The 21,724-nt window shown below is 39.3% G+C and overlaps 1 protein-coding gene across 9 annotated transcripts in view; it reads right to left on the bottom strand.

The window, feature by feature from the left end:
• The window catches only part of SLC25A26 (solute carrier family 25 member 26), an 89,450-nt gene that overhangs the window by 59,938 nt on the left and 7,788 nt on the right, over window positions 1–21,724 (bottom strand). For all 9 annotated transcript variants that reach the window (XR_012624686.1, XR_012624681.1, XR_012624683.1 and 6 more), the window contains 2 exons: window positions 9,223–9,327; window positions 7,740–7,787 (listed from right to left, as the gene is read on the bottom strand). Coding sequence is in view for 3 of the 9 variants with exons in the window: in XM_074835947.1 (XP_074692048.1) it covers window positions 7,740–7,787; window positions 9,223–9,327 (153 nt within the window). In the remaining 6 variants the exon portion in view is untranslated. The remainder of the gene's footprint in view (window positions 1–7,739; window positions 7,788–9,222; window positions 9,328–21,724) is intronic.

Genomic DNA, 21,724 nt, shown 5'->3' with positions numbered 1-21,724 from the left:
TTAAAGCAGAACTGCTGGTTGAGATAACATCATACAGGAATTTTGGGAAAAAGCTTTTGATCTTGGATTGATTATTCTTTTAACTGTGCTGCTGGCTTCTAGCAGATGCAGAGAAACTAGGTAGTAGCAGCTCAAGTATGAAAACCAGATAATTGCTATTAATACTGACAACAGTGTGATTCTGCCAATGGAAGTCTTCCACTGTAAAAATCATGTTTTGGTCTACTTCAGGCAAGAATTTCATCCTTGACAGACAGTCCTGTACTTTTAGAAAATTGCTAAATTGCTTGTTGTTCCAGACCAATCACACACATTTAGTAGGACTAGTTGCTTCAGAGAGTCCAAGACCCTTGACAAGGTATTATTAAAAACAGTATCATATTTTATATGTACACGCATCCATATGTCTCTTTGTACAGATTTTATATAAACAGATACACCACACGCATGTATCTTTTCAGGGTTAGAGAATTACCTGCTTCAGCAGAGACGTACAGAAATTCCTTCACCCACAAACAAATTGTGGTCTTCACTAGACACAGCCCCGCAACTCTTCAGCCATTGGCAGGATTACTCTACAACTTAGTAAAAGAGGAAATCTCGTCTCCCACTGAGAACTACAGAAATGATTTAGACAGACAAAATACAGTTGCCCATAGTGGAATGTAGCTGTGGAATTAAAACTAAAAGCCACCACTCAGCCAAAGATTCCTTCTTTTTTGCTTTTAAACAGTCACAAGTGTTAAGGGCAACCAAATTTTACAGAAGTAGGCACAACTGTCTAATCCCATTAGACATGTAGTGACTCCTCTGACTTCAGTGTCATGATATCAGGCTACAACAACTGAAGATTCAAAGTTATTCCATTAACTCTAATATTCTTAGTTTGCCCTGGAAAGCTTTAAAGATGTTACTCATCCAATGACACTATCAGATAGCTTTTTTTAAAAAAAATACCCCTTATAATCACTTTTATTTGCTACTTACTGCTTTTACTATTTTAAGCCTTTTCTCCTCCTTTTACAATGTGAATCCTATCTCTTGGTGTCTGCCCTCCCTCTTGTTACAGTCCCACCTTCTCGTCAGGGAAAGGGATGCTTTTTGTGTGTTCTTCATGAGGGATTTGCAACCATTTCCTGATCCTTTGTCACAGATAATTTTATTTAGGGGGGAAACACAGTAGGGAAATTCACATTCTCCACTGCAGATAGCATGTGGAGTGTGGTCTTCAAATCATTGTGAAACATGTAAAAATCAAAAGCAGCCAATGTAAAGAATACTGTTCTTAGATTATTTAAAGAAAAAAAAACAAAACCACAAAAAACCTACACAAAAACCAACAAAGAAACAAAATTATCACAGCATGACGAAAACCAGAACAAAGTTAGGCATTTTCTTCTTCCCAACTTGTTCTTGCCCACAGTGTTGCTACTGACCCACAAAACACATTCCTACACCATGAATGCTGCAGAAAACATCATTTGCAAAAATGCTTTAGTAAGCTGCTTAGAGAATGTATGGAAACAGTAGCTCTATTTTCAAGCATGTGGTAGAATACGCTTCCTGCAAGACATTGCTTGCATACACGTTCACTTGGAAAGAATCTGCATTATCAAATCACATAAGCCGTTTTTAGAGCACACACTTTTCAAAGTGTTTTTTCTGTTCAAAGACCCTAGATGCAAGGCTATAGTTTTCAAAGTACAGAAGCACTCTGCATACATGAAATTCTTTTCATCTGAAGATATCCACTGATGTCAGACAGATGCAGTAATTGTATGCTCCAGTGGTAAACTGCAAATCGATGGCAGCAAGGATGGCTGCATTCTGCTTCTAAGTATATATATATATGGATACTACACCTCGCCTGAGAAAGAGAGAGTGTTCAACCGGAAAATCTGAGACGAGTGCACATGCTTGACCAAAAAAAAAAAGACACCCCCACCCCCAGACTTCAACAAGGAATTTGCCTTAGGTCTCTGTCCACCCTGGTCAGTTTATTTGCCATTCAGGCATGTCACAAAACCTACTTCCCACAACTGGTAAATTAGAAAAAACAGGGTTATTTTGTGGTCTGTAAAAGTAATTTATAAGTGCTTTTTGAGATCTCCATTTTCATTTCCAAGTACTATTCCAGCATTTGCAGGGTAATGAGCATAATCTACAACAGTCAAGGACAGTTATTCCTTTTGTGCATTTATCAGTGTTCCAGGTCATGAGTGAGGATGTGCCCGAGCTTGGACTTGTCTCCTGCTCTTACTCCACAACAATTACCCTTAACCCTTATACACCTTTCAAAATGAAAATCCCTTGAATATAGATATCTAGAAGGATACAAGTGCACAAGTGATACAAAAGCTGATACAACTCCAGTGATAGGCTTTCCAAGACAGAGCAGTGTTAAGGGCGGGGAGAAAGCAGGGACTTATTTTTCAACTTTCCTCCCATTAATCATGTTGCATAACTTCTGCACAATTTTCCACATGGCAGGGACTAGCTAGTTAATCCATTATACAGTTCCTATGCCTTTCATGAGACTGTTGTTGCTCTACATGGAAACACCCAAGTCAAAAAAATGCTGGTTGCTCTGTAAAAGTCAAAAACCCAGTGTTACAGATCCTTGCTGGCAAATTCCTAGTTAAACCTAACCCATCTAGAATCGCAAAATAAAATAAAACCAGATCAGTTTTCCAGAAGGTAACAAAAGACAGATACTGCACATATTTCATTAACGAGGATGTTTATTTTTCCAAATATTGTACTAAGATAGTGTCCTGTTTGCCTATTTCTATCGACATCTGCTCTGCAATACAGAGAGTATGATAGAAGATCAAAGTTTTAATTGTGCAAGTAAAAGAATGTATTAATAACATTCTTTCTGTCCTACTGCAACAGAGATAAACTTAAAAAAACCTCTAACAGCTAGGAGAACAGGATATTTATATAAAGATGTCCTAAGAAAAGCATGCAAAACTACCTCTAGTGGATAAACAAACCAGGCTCCCTGTTTGCAGACTGTTCCCTATTGAGCTCAGAGATCCCCTCCCTCCCTCAGTCAACAGGATCAACGTATCTCAGTTGGGTTTCACATTTTTATAAAACCCTTCTTAGCATCCTTTGTTCACTGACCCTTTAAATTTAGGAAAATGCAGCAGGTGTGCCTTTAAGACCCATTCTTCTGCTAGTTGTTTTAGATTCCCTCTCCCAGGTAGTAATTTAAGAAGGGTTTTTTTGTTGGTCTTTTTCTGCTAGCTCATTTTTCGTCTGCATAGGCTGCACTGCATATCCTCCATATCGCTTTGGATACACACATTATAACAGAACATGAATTCTGCAGCATACATACAAACAGCACGTCCCTCTCAGGAGACATTATCACTTTTTGGCTTTATGAAATTGAGAAGAGCCTTAATTTATTGCCTGTCTATCACACTGCTGCCACTCATTAATGCAACAGCATACTTTGAACTAGCTGTCCTTTTCCTCCCCAAAATTAATACAGCACGAGGCGCTCTCTCCCTCCCAGGACAGCAGTAGCTGCCTTTGTCCACACAGGGCTCTGACTTGTGTACACTGAAGGGAAAAAACCAAAGAGACCCCAAACCAACCCACAGCTGTACTAACTTAAAAACTGTGACTCCCAAAAGTGATGACTAGGCCATCTCACTAAGATCAATAGCATGCTGTACAAGAGTGGGTTCAGATTTATCCGTAGTTTTCTTTCAAATTCAGAGCTCTGAAACACCATTGTGAAGCAAAGCATCATTACCACCTCTACCTGAATGGAGGTCACCACAAGCAGAGAGCCTGAATTGTCTCAGAAAAGTCAACAATACCACACAGAGGACAGGCTTAGTCAGGGCTACCTGCACAGCAAAGGCTGACATTTGAAAGCAATTCTCAGTCTCCTTTCAAGACTTCTGAGAATTATACAGAGCCAGTCATTCTCCAACCCCTTTCTCTTTAAGGAAGGGTTTAATATTAATTTTAGCTCCTTTTGAATCTACTTCTGGGCTAGGGCCCAGTCCATCTGCAGTATTTTTTAAAAGTGACAAATTAGATTAAAAACACACAGAACACCCACTCAAGACTCACTCAGTTTTTCCAAACTGTGGTAACTCACGACAGAAGGGACACTACAGTTAACCGTGGCACTGCTTGTGCAAAGCTGCATACTGCACACAGACTCACAGAGGGTGAAGTTACTCATTGTACAGCAAGCTACTGTACACAGGGAAACTGGACAAGGCACCTCCTTTTCTTTTGTGTTGTCCTCTCATTCATAATAATCTCCTTTACGACATCTGCTAGAGTCCTGTAACATTAATGGAAATGGAAAAGCTCCAGCGGGAACTCAGGGGTTTCTCTCTTTTTCCCATGAACTGAACATTATGGAATTTTAACAGATGTTCTACTTGGTCATAGTTAATAAAATGAATTATGCAGGAATTAAAAATCTGGCTCCATTTCCTTATATGAGATCTCAGCAGCAGAACTACATTCCCATTAAGAAATTCTAGAGGATTTACAGTGGATTTATAGTCTGCTCCTGCCTTGTTATAAGATGGCTGGAGATTTTACAAATAAACTTGTCTCTGTTGTAGAAAACAGGAATAAATTTACCTGTTCACTGACTATTCTTAGTAGCATGATCCACTTTCCACACTGATACACTACAACCATAGGAAAAGACAATTCTCACTTGGATTTCCTTTGGAAATGACATCATGGGAATTCCACACCATTTCACAGCCTCTGATTTCTGCCATTTATTCGAAGTCTCATTCAGCAACCTAATAACCATACTCCCACTTTGTGCCTTATCACAAAAGCTTTCCTCTTGGAGCAAGGATGTCTCTTTCAGGCTACTACTGCCAACAGAACGATGCACTGTACCTCATGTCCCTTTTGATTTTAGGATTAGTTCAGTGTAACTACATCAAAGGAAGATGTAAAGACCAAAACGTAATGGAGATGTGACAGAAGAGCCACCAAAACGGAGGTAGGTGAAAGAGCCATAGCCAAAACTTCAAGCACTGAGGTTCACTCAAAGAAAGTTATTTCCAAAAGCATTACATATTTAGCCATCTTTTTTCTCTTCTAATATTCACCTGTACAGAAAGTATTCTGATGAGAAGATAAAGGGGATAAGTGAAAGACTGTAAATCAAAAATGAGGGATGAAGCAACTACCTTGCACCAGAAGAGAAGCAGCACAGCAGCTAATGCAAATTACATGGAGCAGAGTAAGGCTGTCTTGAAAAGATCTACTATGCTATAGTAAAAACATGAGGTTTCAACATTGCACTCCCTTTATAAATAATCAGGCTCATTTTCACTTAAGTCCAAGCAATTGGCAAGCACATCTCTGTCCAGGCACTGAAATCTGCTTTATGCAATATGCAAAATTTTATTCCGATGCAACAACTAAAATTAAATTAAATTCTGGCTCAAGAATTTTGCTAGTGCAAGAGTATCATCTGAAAAGCATCAATATTCCCAGCTTCTTCTAATTATTTTTTTGTAAATGAAGAATCATGCATTGAAGCCCCTCTATCCAAAAATCCTACTCCACTGTAACTAAACAAAGAGGTTTGTGTAAGTCAAGAACCAAAGCAAGTAAACAAACTCTGTAAGTATAAAAGTAAGCTGGAATTAAATATCAGTCTATACATGCTATGCAGTTACCTGGATGTGTCCAATAATGAATTAATACAGATTTTTATCTGAAAATAAAAAACTTTCCCTAAAGGAAGAAGTGTACTTAAAGAGAAGGGAAAATACCAAGATTAAATGTCAGGCTTACAACAGTTACAGCTGAAGGTTCAATATGCTGTTCTTACTCGAGTGGACATTGCTTTACAATATTCAGTGTCAGAAAAACTCAATGGTCTTATCAGTGTTAAATTCAAAGATTTTTTTTTTTTTTTTAAAACATCACCTATGATTTGTTTCACTTTGAAGAGAAAGCACATTTCATTTGGTAATCATTTATTTCTCATTCTATTGGACAGATTCTCCCAAAAAACAATACTTCAACTGAAATCAGTTCTGAAGGATCTTTTATGAATATACATAATGAAGAGGACCCCCATTAAATTTCCAACAAAGCGTTGCCATTTTGAGTAAACAGAGTTATCTCAGCAGGGTCACACACTATGCCATGAATATAGTCTGCAAATTAATTACCACCCTGACATATGTCAAAACAAATTTTAAGGAGAATAGCACCCAGTAGTAACCATGTGTTTTAGCTACCTGTTAGTATGCAAAAAACTATATTCAATGGGATCTAAATTTATTCATTTATTCAGAACCCCTCAGAGAAATCAAAATGATTCGTTGGCCTTTTTTGCCCGACTCCAAATGAAATCTGAGTGAATAACATGTGTTTATTGAGCCAGAAAATAAGTACAGGACGAAGCTATGGTGGGAGTTACATTTCAGAAAAGCAGGTGTCATCTCTGCACAAATAACTAATTTTTTTAACACTCAAAACTGCTAAAATAGCCTGCAGTGCATTATCATTTGTCAGCACTTTAAGGAATACTAAATTGGGTATTTCTTATTTTAGGTAATATCCATCTTTATTCTGTAATTGTAAAAAGAGCTGGCTAACATAACTGTCCTAAAAACAGTTTTCAGCATGAAGAAAGGCTTTTAAAAGCAAAGCTATTGAATGCAGGCTTAAAAAGCCCCTGCAAATGGCTTTATTTTCAATGGCAAGACAGCCAACAGACCTGACCCTGTGTTTAAAAAACCAAAAGAATCAAAGATCCAAACCTAGTTTACTCAGTTGAGTTATATAAGGAGGGGATGAATGCACACATATCACACTGAACATTGGAAAAATAGCTGTTATGTTTTCATAGGAATCAAGCCTCATCTTTTTATTTAAGGTACACAAAGTGCAACTTCTGCTTTGTCAAAAGATGACCTCCAGGGATCTGATTCTGAAACAGTTTTAGGCTGGGAGTTCATCAATATGTTTTTCTACTTCTTTTATAATCTGCCTTCAGTTCACACAACATATCAAACACTTCCATGACACTAATCCTGTAATTCAAAATACTTTTATGAAGAGATTTTAGTTTAGGAACTGTTTTCTGCCAAGCAGGCCAAAATATTTTTAGCTCCAGGGTTTTTTTTTTTTCCAACAGTGAAGTATTTCTGATTTAGAGTTAAGTAATGCCCTATCACATCTACAGACTGGATGACTAAATGCATTTCTTTCACACATTCAAAAAAAAAAAAAGAAAAAGAGAGAGCACAATCCTCCCTATATACAGATGACAGATAATCTCTTGGCATCTGCTGACAAATATATTTAAAGAAAGCCTAAATCTGTCTGTGCCAAGCTTGGGCTGATGCCACCAGTTCACCATTGTTGGCATACATACTTCACATGATGCAATCACAAGACTTGAGGAAGTTTCCAGTACTTTATTTTATGGTTTTCATCATGTTAACATATACATTTCCATCCTTTAATGATTTAGCAGCAACAGAACTGAGCAACAGGATGGTAGATGACTTTTTCCATGTATCACAGGTTTTCTTAGTGCACATTATCAACATTCTATTTAAATTACAGACTAGTAACTTACCTAGAATTAAACACGCTAGGATTTAGAGCTTATGGTTAGAGCAATTGATCTCAATTGCACTACTATCTCTTGTTAGAAAACAAAGTAAGGCAAACGAATCAATCAAAAAAAAGAGAAAGACGAAGTGTTTTACCTCTCTTAATACTGTGCTTTTATAACCCCGATAAAGTCCTTGAATACCCTGTAAACCAACAAAAGAAAGCATCAGCTATAGGGAATTAGTTTACCAAACACCACAATTTATCGGTGATTATGAGGCAAGCGTTACAGCCTTACCAAGTGTCAGACCTGAACTTCTTGCAAATTGACTATATTGATCATAACCTTGTATACTGTATTCCATGATTTACAATGCCAAGGGTTTTTGGTTCATTTCAAAGATCATTTAACCACTGTTGAGAATAATCAGTTATAGACAAGAAAACATACCTGACAGTTAAAATTAAAATGGCAAGAAGGCACAGAAGCACATTACTTCAAACTCTACTTGCCCAATATTTTGACCTAGAAATATCCACTATCTCATAAATATTTTGAAACTACTACTCTTCCATTTACATAGCCCATGCAGTATGAACTCATAGGAAGACAGCTTTCTATGTCCACCTTATTAGCCCTGATTCTGAGCTTTTATCAAGAAAAATATTTTGTATTTTTAACCAGCTGATAACATGCAAAACAATTAAAATTTTATTTTATAAGTGCATATAAAATTATGTTTAATATCTTATAGGACAGTTTAGTCTTATGGTTCTCCGGCCTGCTACAAAGAAGGGGAAAACATATGGTTTTGAGAGCACCAGCTTGTAGAGCAGAATGACCAAATCACAGAAAGAAGTTCCAGCGACCCTCTTGTACACTATGCACTCTTGAAAACTATCACAATAGTTTTCATTTACAAGCAAATAAAAATCAAGTGGATCATTTAAAGGTCATATTTATGTCTTCCTTTTCCTGGCTTTTACACTCAGAAATGTGTATAATATTTTTCCCCACCAGAGCCACTTTCTCTTATGAAACAAAACTTGAAAAACACCCCTTGTGAGATCCAGTAAAAAACATTGGTGAACAGGTTTTTACAGGAAGGGACAGTATAACTACTGAAAAAATGACAAAAGCCCTTATTTTTTTAAAAAAGTCACTAATACTGGATGAGCATTCGTTTCCAGAGCTCCTAAAGAGCCTCTCTGAAATGGTGCCTTTAGGACATCCCCTTCAAAGCCTGCTTGAAAAACTGGAAACCATTCACCACACTCTAGATACAGAGACTCAGTGGTCTGTTGTCCCAAACAAGGACTGTTTGCATAAATATAGGTAGAGCTTTGGAAACTGGAAAGTTAAATCCCTTTTTTTTTTTTTTTAATGTAGGTACCCCATATAAAAAGAAGGGGAAAAAGAGTTGTTTAGAGTGTGCATGTAAGTGCATGCACATGGGGGAGGTGGGGGTTTGGTTTCCTTAAACATAACATGCCCATTGCTTTTAACAACAGAAGAATAGATGGGAAAGTGCTGAGAGAGCACAGAACTGGAGCAAAGTTGTAGGAATGCTTCTGGACATGTATCACACCGAGTGGGAAGAATGAAACAATTTCTCTGAAATTTTGCTCTGAACTCACCTCATGATACAAGGTGTGGGAGAGAATCCGGAGGGTACTCGAGGAAGGAGAAACCTGGGCCCTTTGCTTGATAACCTCAGATGGAACCCGTATGAGGCATGCAACCTGCAAAAGAACCGTACATTCAGAGAGCAATTCCTTTTGCTGCCTTACTCTTCACATAGACACATTTGGAGATTGTTGCAAGTACAGAAACCTGAGAAAGAAGGAAATAATTTTTGTAATTCTATGAGTTGAACTTAAAGCTCTTTATGAGCAGCTTATGTATTTGCTGAGAGCTATGTACTTCCTGAACACAAAATTGTACTAACAGAAAAAGGAAATTTTTAATCTCCAAAACAGAAGTAGATTTTGGTGGGAAAAATCACCAATGAAACCAAAATTCTGAAGCCATCCTGTCTTCTGGCAGCCACAGGAATTTTTCCCCCCCACTGTCACAGATCTGAACTGAAGATTCAGACTTGAAGAACAAACTTCTTTCCTAGGTAGTTCCTTTGTGCCCTCTAGTGACTGACAGCAAGAGACACTCCGGTTAGCTTTAGATACACACAATATAATCAGCGTTTACCTTGAAACACACAACTGGATTTCATTCAAGGCGAAGCACTGGATTGAGTCTTTCCTACACAAAAAATTTACTAGGCAAGAAAAGTCCCTGCAGCTGGATGTAATGATGCAGCTGCTGCCACAAAACTCCAGCTTTCAGAAGCAGCCAGAGCTGGCTTTAAAACGTTCATCTGACACTTCAGCTTCAGGTAGGAATTAAGCTTGTGTGCACATAATTTTGAGGAATGAGGACCCTGAAGTGTCAGAGAGTTACAAGCCTCTCATCTCTCTAGAAAAAGCCTGTTTATCAGCACTTAAACTTTTAAGAAAAGTTTGTCTTCAGTTAGCCCCAGGGATACTTAAAGCAGTGCTGGGACTGGTGGCAAAACTCTGGGGACACCGTGGGCCTTTGCCAGATTTTCAGCCTTCCCCAATCCCACCCTGTACTGGGCTCAGGAACACACTGTGTAGACATAAAAGTGATCCCTGAGTACTTCCAGTCAAGAGCAACCTAGGTGAAAGCTGTCCAGCTCAAATGGCAAACCAAGATGCTAACTCAGAAAGTCACAAGTGACAAAGAAAGTTCAAGAACTCACTGTCAGGATTGCACAGAGACAGTAACTTCAGTGGCCATTTGTGGGTAACATGGTACAAGGTTTAAGTTCCATTTTCACAAAAAGACCCAAGAAAAAGTCTGTTATCCTGTTGCATTCCTACAGGTTTACCAGACAATATCCAAAAGTCATTACAAACAGATCTAACTCCATGTGCTCTTCAATTCTCAGGGTCAAAAATAACAAGTGACCCCAATCTGTCAAGAAAATAAGAACTGTCAAGTTTTTTGATAGTTCAGCATAAATATTTATAGAACTTCATGCTTCATAACACTCCATGTCCTTATATTAGCTTTTTATTCCTTAAAAATATGGAAGCAGAAGGAAAGCTTTAAAAAGGCTCGGATGAAAACAATCTAGTCAATCAAGACCAGACAAAGAGCGCAGCGTGGCTTCCTGACATCTGGGGTGCTGCAGTTTTGGCAGGAGAAGGGTGGCTACAAAGTAACGTCTCCATTTTCCCCAGACAACTTGGGGTGCATTTCATTTCAAATTAACTTTGATGTTTCTCCCATTTGAATTTGCACTTACAAGGGAGCCTGTGGCTGCACAAGAACAAAAACAGTGATTACACTGTGCTGTTATGAAAGGAAATAAAGGCTCGTGTCACCCAGGCTGAACTGTCAGATTGGCTCCATAGGGCACTTCTGGTACTAAAAAAAAAAGCCACAAGCTGCAGCTGCCAACATCCGACTGAACCGTGACATTTTCGCTGAGCACCTGAACTTACAACATGTTACCTGATTTGTTCCTACGTGTGTACCCTACTACCAGTAACAATCCAAGCAATCTTTTGATGTCAAACGCAGGTCTCTAAAGGGAAGTATGCCAGATTAAGTTTACATGTATCTTATTAGCCCACAAGGTTAACAAAAAAGTAACAGCCTGGGACAGATGGGTGCAGAACAATCTCAGATCTATTATGCTCAGATCTCAATCACTGCAGCGCCTTCCAGGTAACATTGCCAAAGTTAAAAGAACACACCACAGACCTCAACGGTTTGCTTTCTTAGCTAAATATGTTCAAGCAGCACCAGTATGCTAATGCTGCACCAAGAGAATTCATACTTAAATTTTCAGACCTCTGAAAGCTATAAGCAAATTGCCCGAGCGAGGGTGAAAGATATAATTGTGCAGCTGCTCCGCAATAACTGTCCATGTATATGCTGTTACTTGCATCAACTACTAGATAAATACACGAGAGGCAATAATGTGACCTCGCACAGCGAGAGCCCATTCACCTCCCTAATTACCAAGATCCCAGGAAGAAATTGCTTTTTAATCTCTTGGCTGTTCACATAGATGTAGCCAGTTGCTTGCCACAGAAGAGCACAATACAGGCTGGCAAACCATTCCTAGTGCATCCTACCAATTCTAGGGATGACCCCGTGACAAATCAGGTCTCTGTCAAACATCTGCATAGCCAGCCATGGAGAGGGTACAGCAGTGGACCCTCAGCTACCTCAGCCAACATTGAAGTATCAGACAACAGCACCCTGTTGATAGGGGCCATGCTCATCTTTCCAAAAAAGCTCTGGAGCCCAGAATTATTCCCATCTTTTGACAGAAGCTGAAAGACAGAATCAAGATCTACAGACCAAGTTCAGGGGAAAAATGGATGTTGCCCTATAAGCTCCTTATTTACCAGGTCAGGTAATACAATTTTCCAGTTTTCAGACTCTCTCCCCCGCACCAATGCACGTGTATACATATCATAAAGCAGAAAGACAATAACACTGAAACAAAAGGCTCAAGGATATTTAGATTTAAGCTTTAACAAAACCTGATTTTACAGCTACAGGCAAAGCTATTATTAGTTTACAGAGCAGGTATGCAGAAATTACAATATTAGCACCTATTATCTTTCTAGACTTTTGTTACTATATCCACTTCTGAACAAAAGAGCATTGAATTTCAAAATCTTTGTGTTAAATCATTACCAGGTCAAAGGGTGAATCCAGTATTTAGACACAAACCTAAGTGCATTTTTAATTTACTGACTTGCATTAGCCAGTTAGGGACAAAAGCTAAAAATAGGTCTATTTTGTTAACATTTATCTGTGTATTGCTAAGACAGTATATCTTCCAATTAAATGAAGGTAATTTTTTTCCCTCTGTCAGCTCAGGGAAAAAAGTGTTTTAACTTTTGGCTACTCCTTGCATGCATCAATGCTGCCATCTCCTGGACAAATTCGTGCTGGAACCAGACTTCCCTGGTTCTGACCGATGAAGAATGACCAGTGCAATTAAAGTCTCAAAAGCGCCTTGAAGTCAACAGAAAACCTCTTTATATATAGACCGATTTAAACAGCTTGATTCAGTATGTCAGAAACCTGTTCCTATGTGACTGTAGCTAACGGAAAATAAGATCTGTTGCAAATAGCAGCAGGAACCTGCACAAAGCCTTTGGCACAGGCTGACCCAAGTTTATTGGGAACACCTTATCTTAAAGCACTAACTTCTGCATAGGGGCCAATCCTACTCAAAGCTGGAGCAGCTGTTCAGAATTAGGCAGTACTCACTTAAGTCATCAGCACAAGGCTACCAAGCATTTTTCTCTAGACAGTAACACAAGACACATAATAAGAAAGAGCAAAGAGGAGAGAGCCCTGCTTACAAGGGGGTTTGGTACATTAGGTCATCCAGGCCTTGATGATTCAATAGCCAGGGAACTGTGAAAGCTGCAAGATACATGCAGCTCACTGCTCATTCAGGGAAACCAGCAGCAAACACAGCCCACTGAAAACAGCTGGAAAAAACCTCGCAACCCAAAGGAGATAAACAATTTTGTGGTTAATGTGACAAAGAACGTGAAGTAGCTGGTTGGACTAGAAAGGACCCACTGCATTGCCACTGCAAATTCTGGAGTAAGCGCTTACCTGCAAACCACCAAGACACCACTCCTAGCTCACCAGCAGGTCCCTGATCCTCTATCTAATATGTTCTTTAGGCAAAACCAAACATAAGACAATGACAACATCTTTAGAAAGGAGCAAAACTCCTCCTGGTCCTCAGAGCTATATTATTATCTAAATATTAACATAACCCATTTAGATTAAAAGCCTTTTGCTTCCATCCCTTGTGCTCCAGGCTAACCATTTTCTACATGACTGGTTTTGTAGAATTTAATAGAGAATTAAGGATAACGCGCACTTGTTTTAAGGTACCTAACACTACAGTTGACCACCAGCCTTGCAGGCATGATCTGTACATGAGATGTATCCAGAAACATTCCAAAGAGGACAGAGCAGGTGTTACAGTTGCTATTAAGGGTTTATGCTGGGTATTTAAATCAGGTTGAGGCAGGGCAGGTTTTTCTCAGAATCAGGGACACAGGTGGTACAACGCCATTAGCAGCTTTGGACCTCTAAGGAGAGCAGCTTGAGAAAGCATTTCCTTATGCAGCCTGGCATGCACCTTGCACGTCTGATGATCTGACTCACACTCTTAAAAGCTCCCACAACCATACGGTCTAAGCACTTCTTATCTTTAGTAAAAGACAGATATTACCCATGCTCTTAAGACAGGCTACTGAAGGGCAAAGACTAAGAGCCCATTCTGTTAAAATCCTGGCACCCAATGTGCTCCTGCCTAGCAAGCTGATCTATTCTCTCCATTCACCTGGGCTTGGGTGAGGATAGAGACCAAATGTGTTCCACTTAGTAATTAGCCAGCTATTCTGCTACAAGATAGAAGACAAGTCTGAGGACAGAGAACTGTTCTGGAAAATGATAGTGGCTGGTGATTTAGGAACCTGCACTCACCGACTCCGAGCATGTCTCTGGCTTGCATAGCTAAGCCTACTTTGAAAATTGGGTACAGAAACATGCTGTAAGCACCAAAAAAGTTTTCTGTGCTGCAGTTTTAAACCCTTTAAACAATTTCTAAAGGATTTTAATTTTAAATTTCCCAAGCAGTGGGTTGGTTTTAATGACTTTACCTCAGTGTGCTGGGAAGGTTTAATTGATGTTCACCATATAAATATAATTTAATACTTTACACAGAACTAAAGGAACATACCTGGGGAGAGTTACTCTTAAATGTCATTTGCATAAGTTTATTCTTAATCAAATAAGAACCTGATTTATGACACTATACCATTTTGTGTCCAGAAAGCAGAGGCTTTAAACTAAACCTTACAATACCTGTGCAAGATAATCACTAACCTTTTTGGGAGAAAAAGCCGATCAACAAAAGTGACAACAAAGAGGCTATGACTTATCAAAGGACATATGTTTAAACTGCAGTCAATCTGGTAACAAAATCCTAATCTCTCACCCCATTCTTGAAGGTCAGAAGGATTGCCTGCTCCAACATAATGCAGAAAGAGCAAGAAAAACAGAATCACTCTAAAACCTTGTTCAAAGAGAAGCAATAAAAATGTTTCTGGTGTTTTGGGTTTGTTGTTTGTTATTTTTTAAAGTGCGCTCTGCATTAGTCCTGGTCATACTCTTGTAGACAAAACTACCTTATAGCTCTGGTTTGTTGTGTCGATGGTTTCTTGTCCAGTTCTTTTATATAAAAAAATACTGTTTCCCAAAATAGGTTAATAAATATGACAAATCTGAGCATCTCAATTTCTATGTCAGATGATCCCTTCTAAGTAGAAAGTTACTATTTTTAATCTGAAACCTGAAAAATGTCCTTTTCCATTCCTTGGATAACTGAATGATTAAAATAATAGGCAAGTCTAAAATTAAGAGATCTTAAATTGCACTGATTTCCTTTGGATCCTGAAAAAGAAGGGGAAATTTCCTTCTTAGTTCAGGTCAGAGGCTCTCAACAAACCTCGAATTCAGCACTGCAGCTTTCCATGCCTCTCCAAACTCTGTAAATTTATGTTTGCTTCTTCACATCTCACTGGAATTCCCCTCTCCAACAGAAGAGAAAAAAAAAGATTTTTTTCAATGCAATGTTATGAGATTATCAAAGTATTTCATCCTCCAAATAACTGTACCTAAGCTGTGGTCACAACTCTTGCATTGGGCATGTTCGATAGTGGGGGAGGTGGGAAGCATGAGATGTATCTGTAGACAGAAGATGAACTACCTCACCCTTTATATCACCAGGAAAATTAACAGAAAAGCAGAGAAACATGAAATACACATTTTGTCATTTGGTTTCATATTTTCTCTGAACAGAGAGGCCTGAACTGCTGCAATCATAGACCCATAACAGTTCAAACACCAATAAACCTTCATCTAAATAATTGCTGCCCTTTTGACCAAGGTAGAACAAAAATATAAGTTTCTATGGTCTGTAATTTGCTGTGAGTCAGAACTCACGTTGTGAACAAGTCCTTCCACACGTGCTTGTCAGCAGGCTGTGCTACCTGATAAAGCACAACTGAAGTGGAGAACTGAAGCATTAACACCTATTTTAATGAAGAAATTGTCTCCAGAGATGACAGAAATGGTACTGTCCACTATCAGTTTCTGCTTTAAGTGCCAGTCTCAGAGAAAAAGTGTTCATCTTCAAAATAAAACCTCAGTATATGCTAATCTTATTTTCCCCTCCCACACTCACACACAGCATGGATGTGCCCTTCCAGCATAGTTAAACTCAGTCCTGTGCAAAGCTGCTGGGGTCATGAACAGGTGACTCCACTCCTAGTTTAAACCCCATGGAGAGAACAAGTTTTGACTAATGGGCTCTGGATGGGAAAGTTTAGACAATGCCAAGCTCTCTGTCCCATCTTTCCCTCTGACTGACACAATAGGGCCTTCATTAATTTAACTGCAGCTCCCCTGTATGCTGGCAGGAAACATTTCTTCAAAGAGTAATCTCACCCAGCAAGATCCCTCAGATCTCAGCGCTTCCCAGAGCTTAAAAACATACTATATTTCAGAGATGAGACCATTCACAGGGACCAAATGTCACAAGCATTGGGGAAACCAAAGCTTCTGCACAAACATTTTCAACTTCCTCCAAGTTTCCACCTTACATGACTTCACCTGGAATCTGCAGAGCTGTTTCGCAGAGTGTTATTTCATCCTGTCATTGTCAAACCTAAGTCAGCTCCTTATTATTGCCTTCCAGAGCTCCCTTCTTCCTGCTCCAGAGCATAATCTGCACCACCACACACTTCTTCCTTCACAATGGCCATCCTGACTGAGCCTTTTCACCTCAGCTTGCTCCTTGTCCATCACTTCAATAGCCCTCTCAACATGGGCTTCTGCCCCTCTCTCCGATTTCCTTTGCCACATGTGGCTCTTCAACTGTCCCGCTAAAAGCTCTACAACTCTTGCTGTGGGTTCCCTGCCTATGACTCCATCAGCCATGTCAGATACACCTTGAAAAACCTTTGTCCTCAAACAGTGGAAATTTGTGCTGAGCTTTCTTCACAGCAAGGAGAAACTGTTACCCAAATTATATGAGTTAACAGGCAAAGATCAGGAAAAGTTTGTGAAGCTGACAAGGCTGACACTAAACACTTCTTCACGGAAGTATTTCTCACTGCAGATGTTCTGAAAGTTTGTGCTTTGAATAGCTAAATTGGTCTTTCAAAGTTTAATCAATGTAGAGTTTTGTTTCCTTTTTAAAACTGAACCTAAAACTTACTGAAAGTGGCCTACTGTTACGCACATCTTTGTACTCCAGCACAATCTAAGTGCCCCACAGATTTTGAAGCTCCTCAGTACAGTCACAAGCAGTTGGTTTAAACTCGAGTGGCAAAAATCAGACAGTTGAATAGCTTTAAAAAAAAAAATCTTCCTTAACCCAGTTGATGCTTGAATCATAAATTACTACCACATTTAAACACAGAAAGCCTTAAAGCCAAAGAAGAGTAGACCCTTAATTCAACCTACAGAGTTGTCTGCATGATCTGATCTATCCCAGCAACTCTTCCACCACTGAGAGTCTGTTAAACTTATTTTAAAATGCTTAAGAAACTAATCACATACACCAGCCAAACTGTTCTTTCAGCAAAAGTAGCATGGTGCATCCCATCCAGCATAAAACTGTTTCCAGCGAGCCAAGTGGGGTCAGGCTGTGTTACAGGAGGACAAATGTTAATGAGATTCCAGGCAAGAGAACACAGGCAATATTTTCTGAAAACACATTAAGTCTCCTGTTGAAAGATGACTAGTATTTTACAATTTGCTCAGCCTCTTGGGGTTACGTTGGCCCAGAACACGGAAATTTCAACTACGTTGTATTTTATCAAGTATTTTCCTTTAATTGATCCCTTACTCTTTCCTACAGTCTTTTCACTTAAAGAATTACAGGCTTGTCCACATACGGAGCTATTCAGAAATAGTTATTCCCGACAAACCCTGTACAGAATCTTACTTTGGAATAAACTTACCTTAAACTATCTCAGACATTTCCAAAGCTGACTCTGACAAAATATGTGGCAAGCCAGGAAATCCATCAGGAAATACTTTTAAATTATTTATTTCTCACTTACACTCTTTAACCCAAATTAGCTTTCCTCTATGGACACTTTGAGCTACAAATATTTCTTGATCAGCTGAATATCAGCCCTAGGAGTGAAAGAAAAGAGATGACAACCATCCAGCTTCTACTCTTTACTGCAAAGTAGCATGTCCTCCAAGCCCTGAATTGAGTAGATAACACGAAGCAATCTAGGAAGGCAGCTGATGAAGAAGAGCCAATACACCCAGCTAACATGGAAGATACAAGAGAAGATCAGCATGGGTGGCTGCTTAGGTGTTTGACAGTTCTTAATTTGCTGTTTCAGCCTTTAATTGTATGATGAATTTGTTGGCAGCATTTCTGGATTCATGCCTCCATTCATCTTTATTTACAACCAATTTTCAGCTGCAGCTCTAATTTGAATTTCCATCCGCTCTACATTAGCTCTCAATGGCAGCAGCCTCACCTTCACAGCCATCTTCCAACCACTGCTCAGCTACGCTTCTGCATACGGATTTGGCAAAAATCCTGTAGCCTCCGTATTGCAGACCTGATCTCACCTAGATTAATTTATGAATATTTCAAAATCCACCATGATTAATTCAAAAGACCACCTACGCTGCTGCACTCCCTACCACTGCTCACCTTGCCAGGGTCGGCACGTTCCCCTCCTTAGTGACTACATGCACCCAGATACGCACAGTACAAAAGACACAGTCACACCTAAAATGGTAGGCACAGGAAACAGCGAAAGAAGCTTGAGTACTGTGGAAGAGGTCCTATCAAACTTTGACTGCTGTCAGATTTTGGATATTACTTTTAAATACTACGGTCTGCCAGCGCATACTACACTGGTTGAGAGGAGATAGGATGCGAAGCAGAAAATGCAGCTTTTTGTTTTTAAACAGTTTTGTTCACTTATTAGTTCTTAGAAAAGGGATAGTTAAAAATTCAAAGTCATTAGCCCAAATCCTAGACACAGTAAGTACTACATCACTTCTTTGTTGCAGCAGACAATTACTGATTCAGAAGCAACTCTCCCTAGAGTGTCCAGCTTCCCTGTTGAACTGAAAAGCCACATCTTCCAGCGTGCAAGTTTTAGAGTTTCAAACAGCTAAAATCTTAACTCCATGTCTGATGTTAGCAGCTGTTTCATCTCTGTTAGATTGGGCTCCTGCAAACTGATCTTCTAGGGCTTACCATGCTGCAATGTCCTGACCAATTATCCTGCTGGAGATTCTTTCATTATATTACTCTGTGGATTCATCTGACTCATGCTTCTGCCTTTTCCTCAGAACAGGCATTAATAGCAACTTTCTTCTCTGACTTAGCCAGTTACTCTCATGGAATTCATACCAATACACTAGAAGAACAGGAGTCTCCAAAAAACTGAAACTAGTTAACTGTTTCAAAAGACACCAGGGCAGAGGAAAGGGGCTGATTTCTGGACAGAGATAGACAACATGATTTTTGTCTATCATGTCTAAAATGCCTTTTCTTCCCCCCCAGAAAAAAAAAAAACACCCAAGCCTAAAATAATATCAAACATGGACTTTCCATCTTTATTTGAATTAAAAGCACACTCAAAATGCTATTGTACAGAATCATGATTTGTAAACTGTAACTTGCATTTGGGCTTGCTTCTTCTAAGAAACAAGTTAGGACTAGAGAAAGCTAGCTGAATTCCCCAGAAAGATAATTCCTGCATTAAGAAGCTTTCCTATTTGACACATCCCAACAGCAGATAAAAAAATTCCCAAGTTATTAATACTGAGGGTCAGATGCTAATCACAGATGAACCACACACTTTGCTCTTATCATAAAAGTATCTTAAGTGGCAACACACTGGAATACACAATTGAGCTTGGAATTTCACCTTGAAATACCCATCCTCACCTTGCCCTGTGGAGCCACATGATCCCCTCTCCCCAGTGAAGCGACAAACTTTTGGATGTTTCCATTCAAATCAATTCAACATCCCTCCTGTCTCAAATTTTGGAAAAAAGTTAAGTATCAGGCTATGCCAAAATCCTGCTTGCTGAGGACAGCCAAGCCTACCATCTTCAGAGGGAGCAGTCCCTACCTCACCATTCAGAGCTCTCTCAGAACACAGCCGAGGTTTCCAGCTTTTCCTACGAGGTTCATGTTCCACCAAATCCTAGTAGGTAGCCCAAGTTTTACAATTCCTGCAGCCAGACCAGAAACACCTTCCTAGACCCATGAGCTTGGTCCAGCATTTATACAACTCAAGGGACGACAGTGCAGAGACACTGAAGCAGGAGGAAAACAAGCCAAATGAGGAACCTAAAGTATCATGGCTACATCAGCTTAAAAATTTAACAGGACAAATGAATGCAAGCAGTATCACTAATACGACTAGGCAGCTTTCAGGATCTGAGTTACCCTGCCTGGTGCTATGGCATACTCTGCAGACACACCACTTCAGCGCAAGTAACCTGGGATCTGGTAGCCCTGGGGATGCACTGCACAGTGTCAACACATCTCCAGCACCGTAATCATAAAGTACTTTGGAAGCTTACACAAGGACAAAACCAGCTCAATAACTTCAGCTGGTAATCTATTTCCAGAGCATGGTCATTACTGCTAACTGCCAAAAGAACAGGACATCTACCTCCCATCCTGGTCCTCAGTCCTCCCACACACTTTCTCACAAGTGAGCTGAAAGTCAAAGTAGCTTACTTTCCTAGCAGGAAAAAAAAATAAAAATAAAAAAAGACATCACCAAACACAGCCAATCAAAAATGTCACAAAGATAAGAGTGAACATGATATTTACAAGCAACAGCCCAAAACCTTCACTAAATATCTTGCAATGCATAGATTGTAACCATAACAATGTCTAAATATTAGATGGAAAAGACTGTTGTCAGCTAGCTTCTCTAGAACGTGATCCAAACGACTTTATTCTCACCTCCACGGAAAAGCCAGCAGGATGTAAAATTAACTGTGCTGAATCCAACCACCTTGGCACTCACGAAGGAAGCCTCATCGGTCAAACTGGGACAGTCTTAAACTTGTCCCATAAAATCCTGTTTGCAGGAGGCTGGTGGGGAAGGCCCAGAGGGGGACTTCCTTTTATCAACACTTTTTGTAATTAATAGTATACACTGTCATATTAAACTGACATAAAAAATTCTGTACAAATCAATCTGAAGCTGTACAACTAACTCTGGATCTGCAAGATGCACCTGGTTACTATTTAAAATGGGCACTAGGAGGTTAAAAATTCTGCTCCTTCTCAGAGTTACTTACACTGCTTTAGTATTAAAAGTAAAATTTTAGAACATCTGGTTTTCCTTTCCACTCCCTATGACATCATGTTTTCCAAGTACATTTGGCAGCTCACTGTAAAGATACAGGCAGACTAAACATACAGGGCAATGTAGAGTCAAGATGAAAAATTCCAAAGCCCTGGATACAGCAAGTGTGTTTCCTATCTCCAAATTTCAGTTACACAACTGGTATAATAAGGGTTTTCCCCTGCTTTGTAACTCATGTATTCTTCAACCTTATTCTTCCTTGATGAGATGAGATGCCATATATCTGCCCTCCAGAGTTTTGGCTGTGTCTTTGTAAGTAATTTTTCATGTATTATGGGATATTCAGAGTCCCTGTACAGCAAGATTCAGTTATAGAAAAAAATAATTATGTTTAACAGGGTCAGATTTTGTATGTACTTTTCTTTATCTCACTCTGGGAGATGAGATTAGCCTTCTATATTCCTCCTGCCTGAAAGGGAAAAAAACCTAACAGACCATGCTACAGCCTCTGACTTTTTACTGCTTGGTTTTGTGCCTCTTAGCCTGGAACTGGGAAATTGAACCAGACCAATTCCAGGCAAATGCATTTCCCATGAATTTACACAGGCTGTAACAATACAAAAAAGCAGCTATTATAAAAGCTAAGAGCTCTCATTTGACCAATTTCTCCCATATATTTTAA

Source organism: Strix aluco, chromosome 11 (assembly GCF_031877795.1).
Source record: "Strix aluco isolate bStrAlu1 chromosome 11, bStrAlu1.hap1, whole genome shotgun sequence".
Classification (NCBI taxonomy): Eukaryota; Metazoa; Chordata; class Aves; order Strigiformes; family Strigidae; genus Strix; species Strix aluco.
The sequence above is the reverse complement of the archived record's forward strand: the minus strand, read 5'-3'. Positions and strand labels throughout refer to the sequence as shown.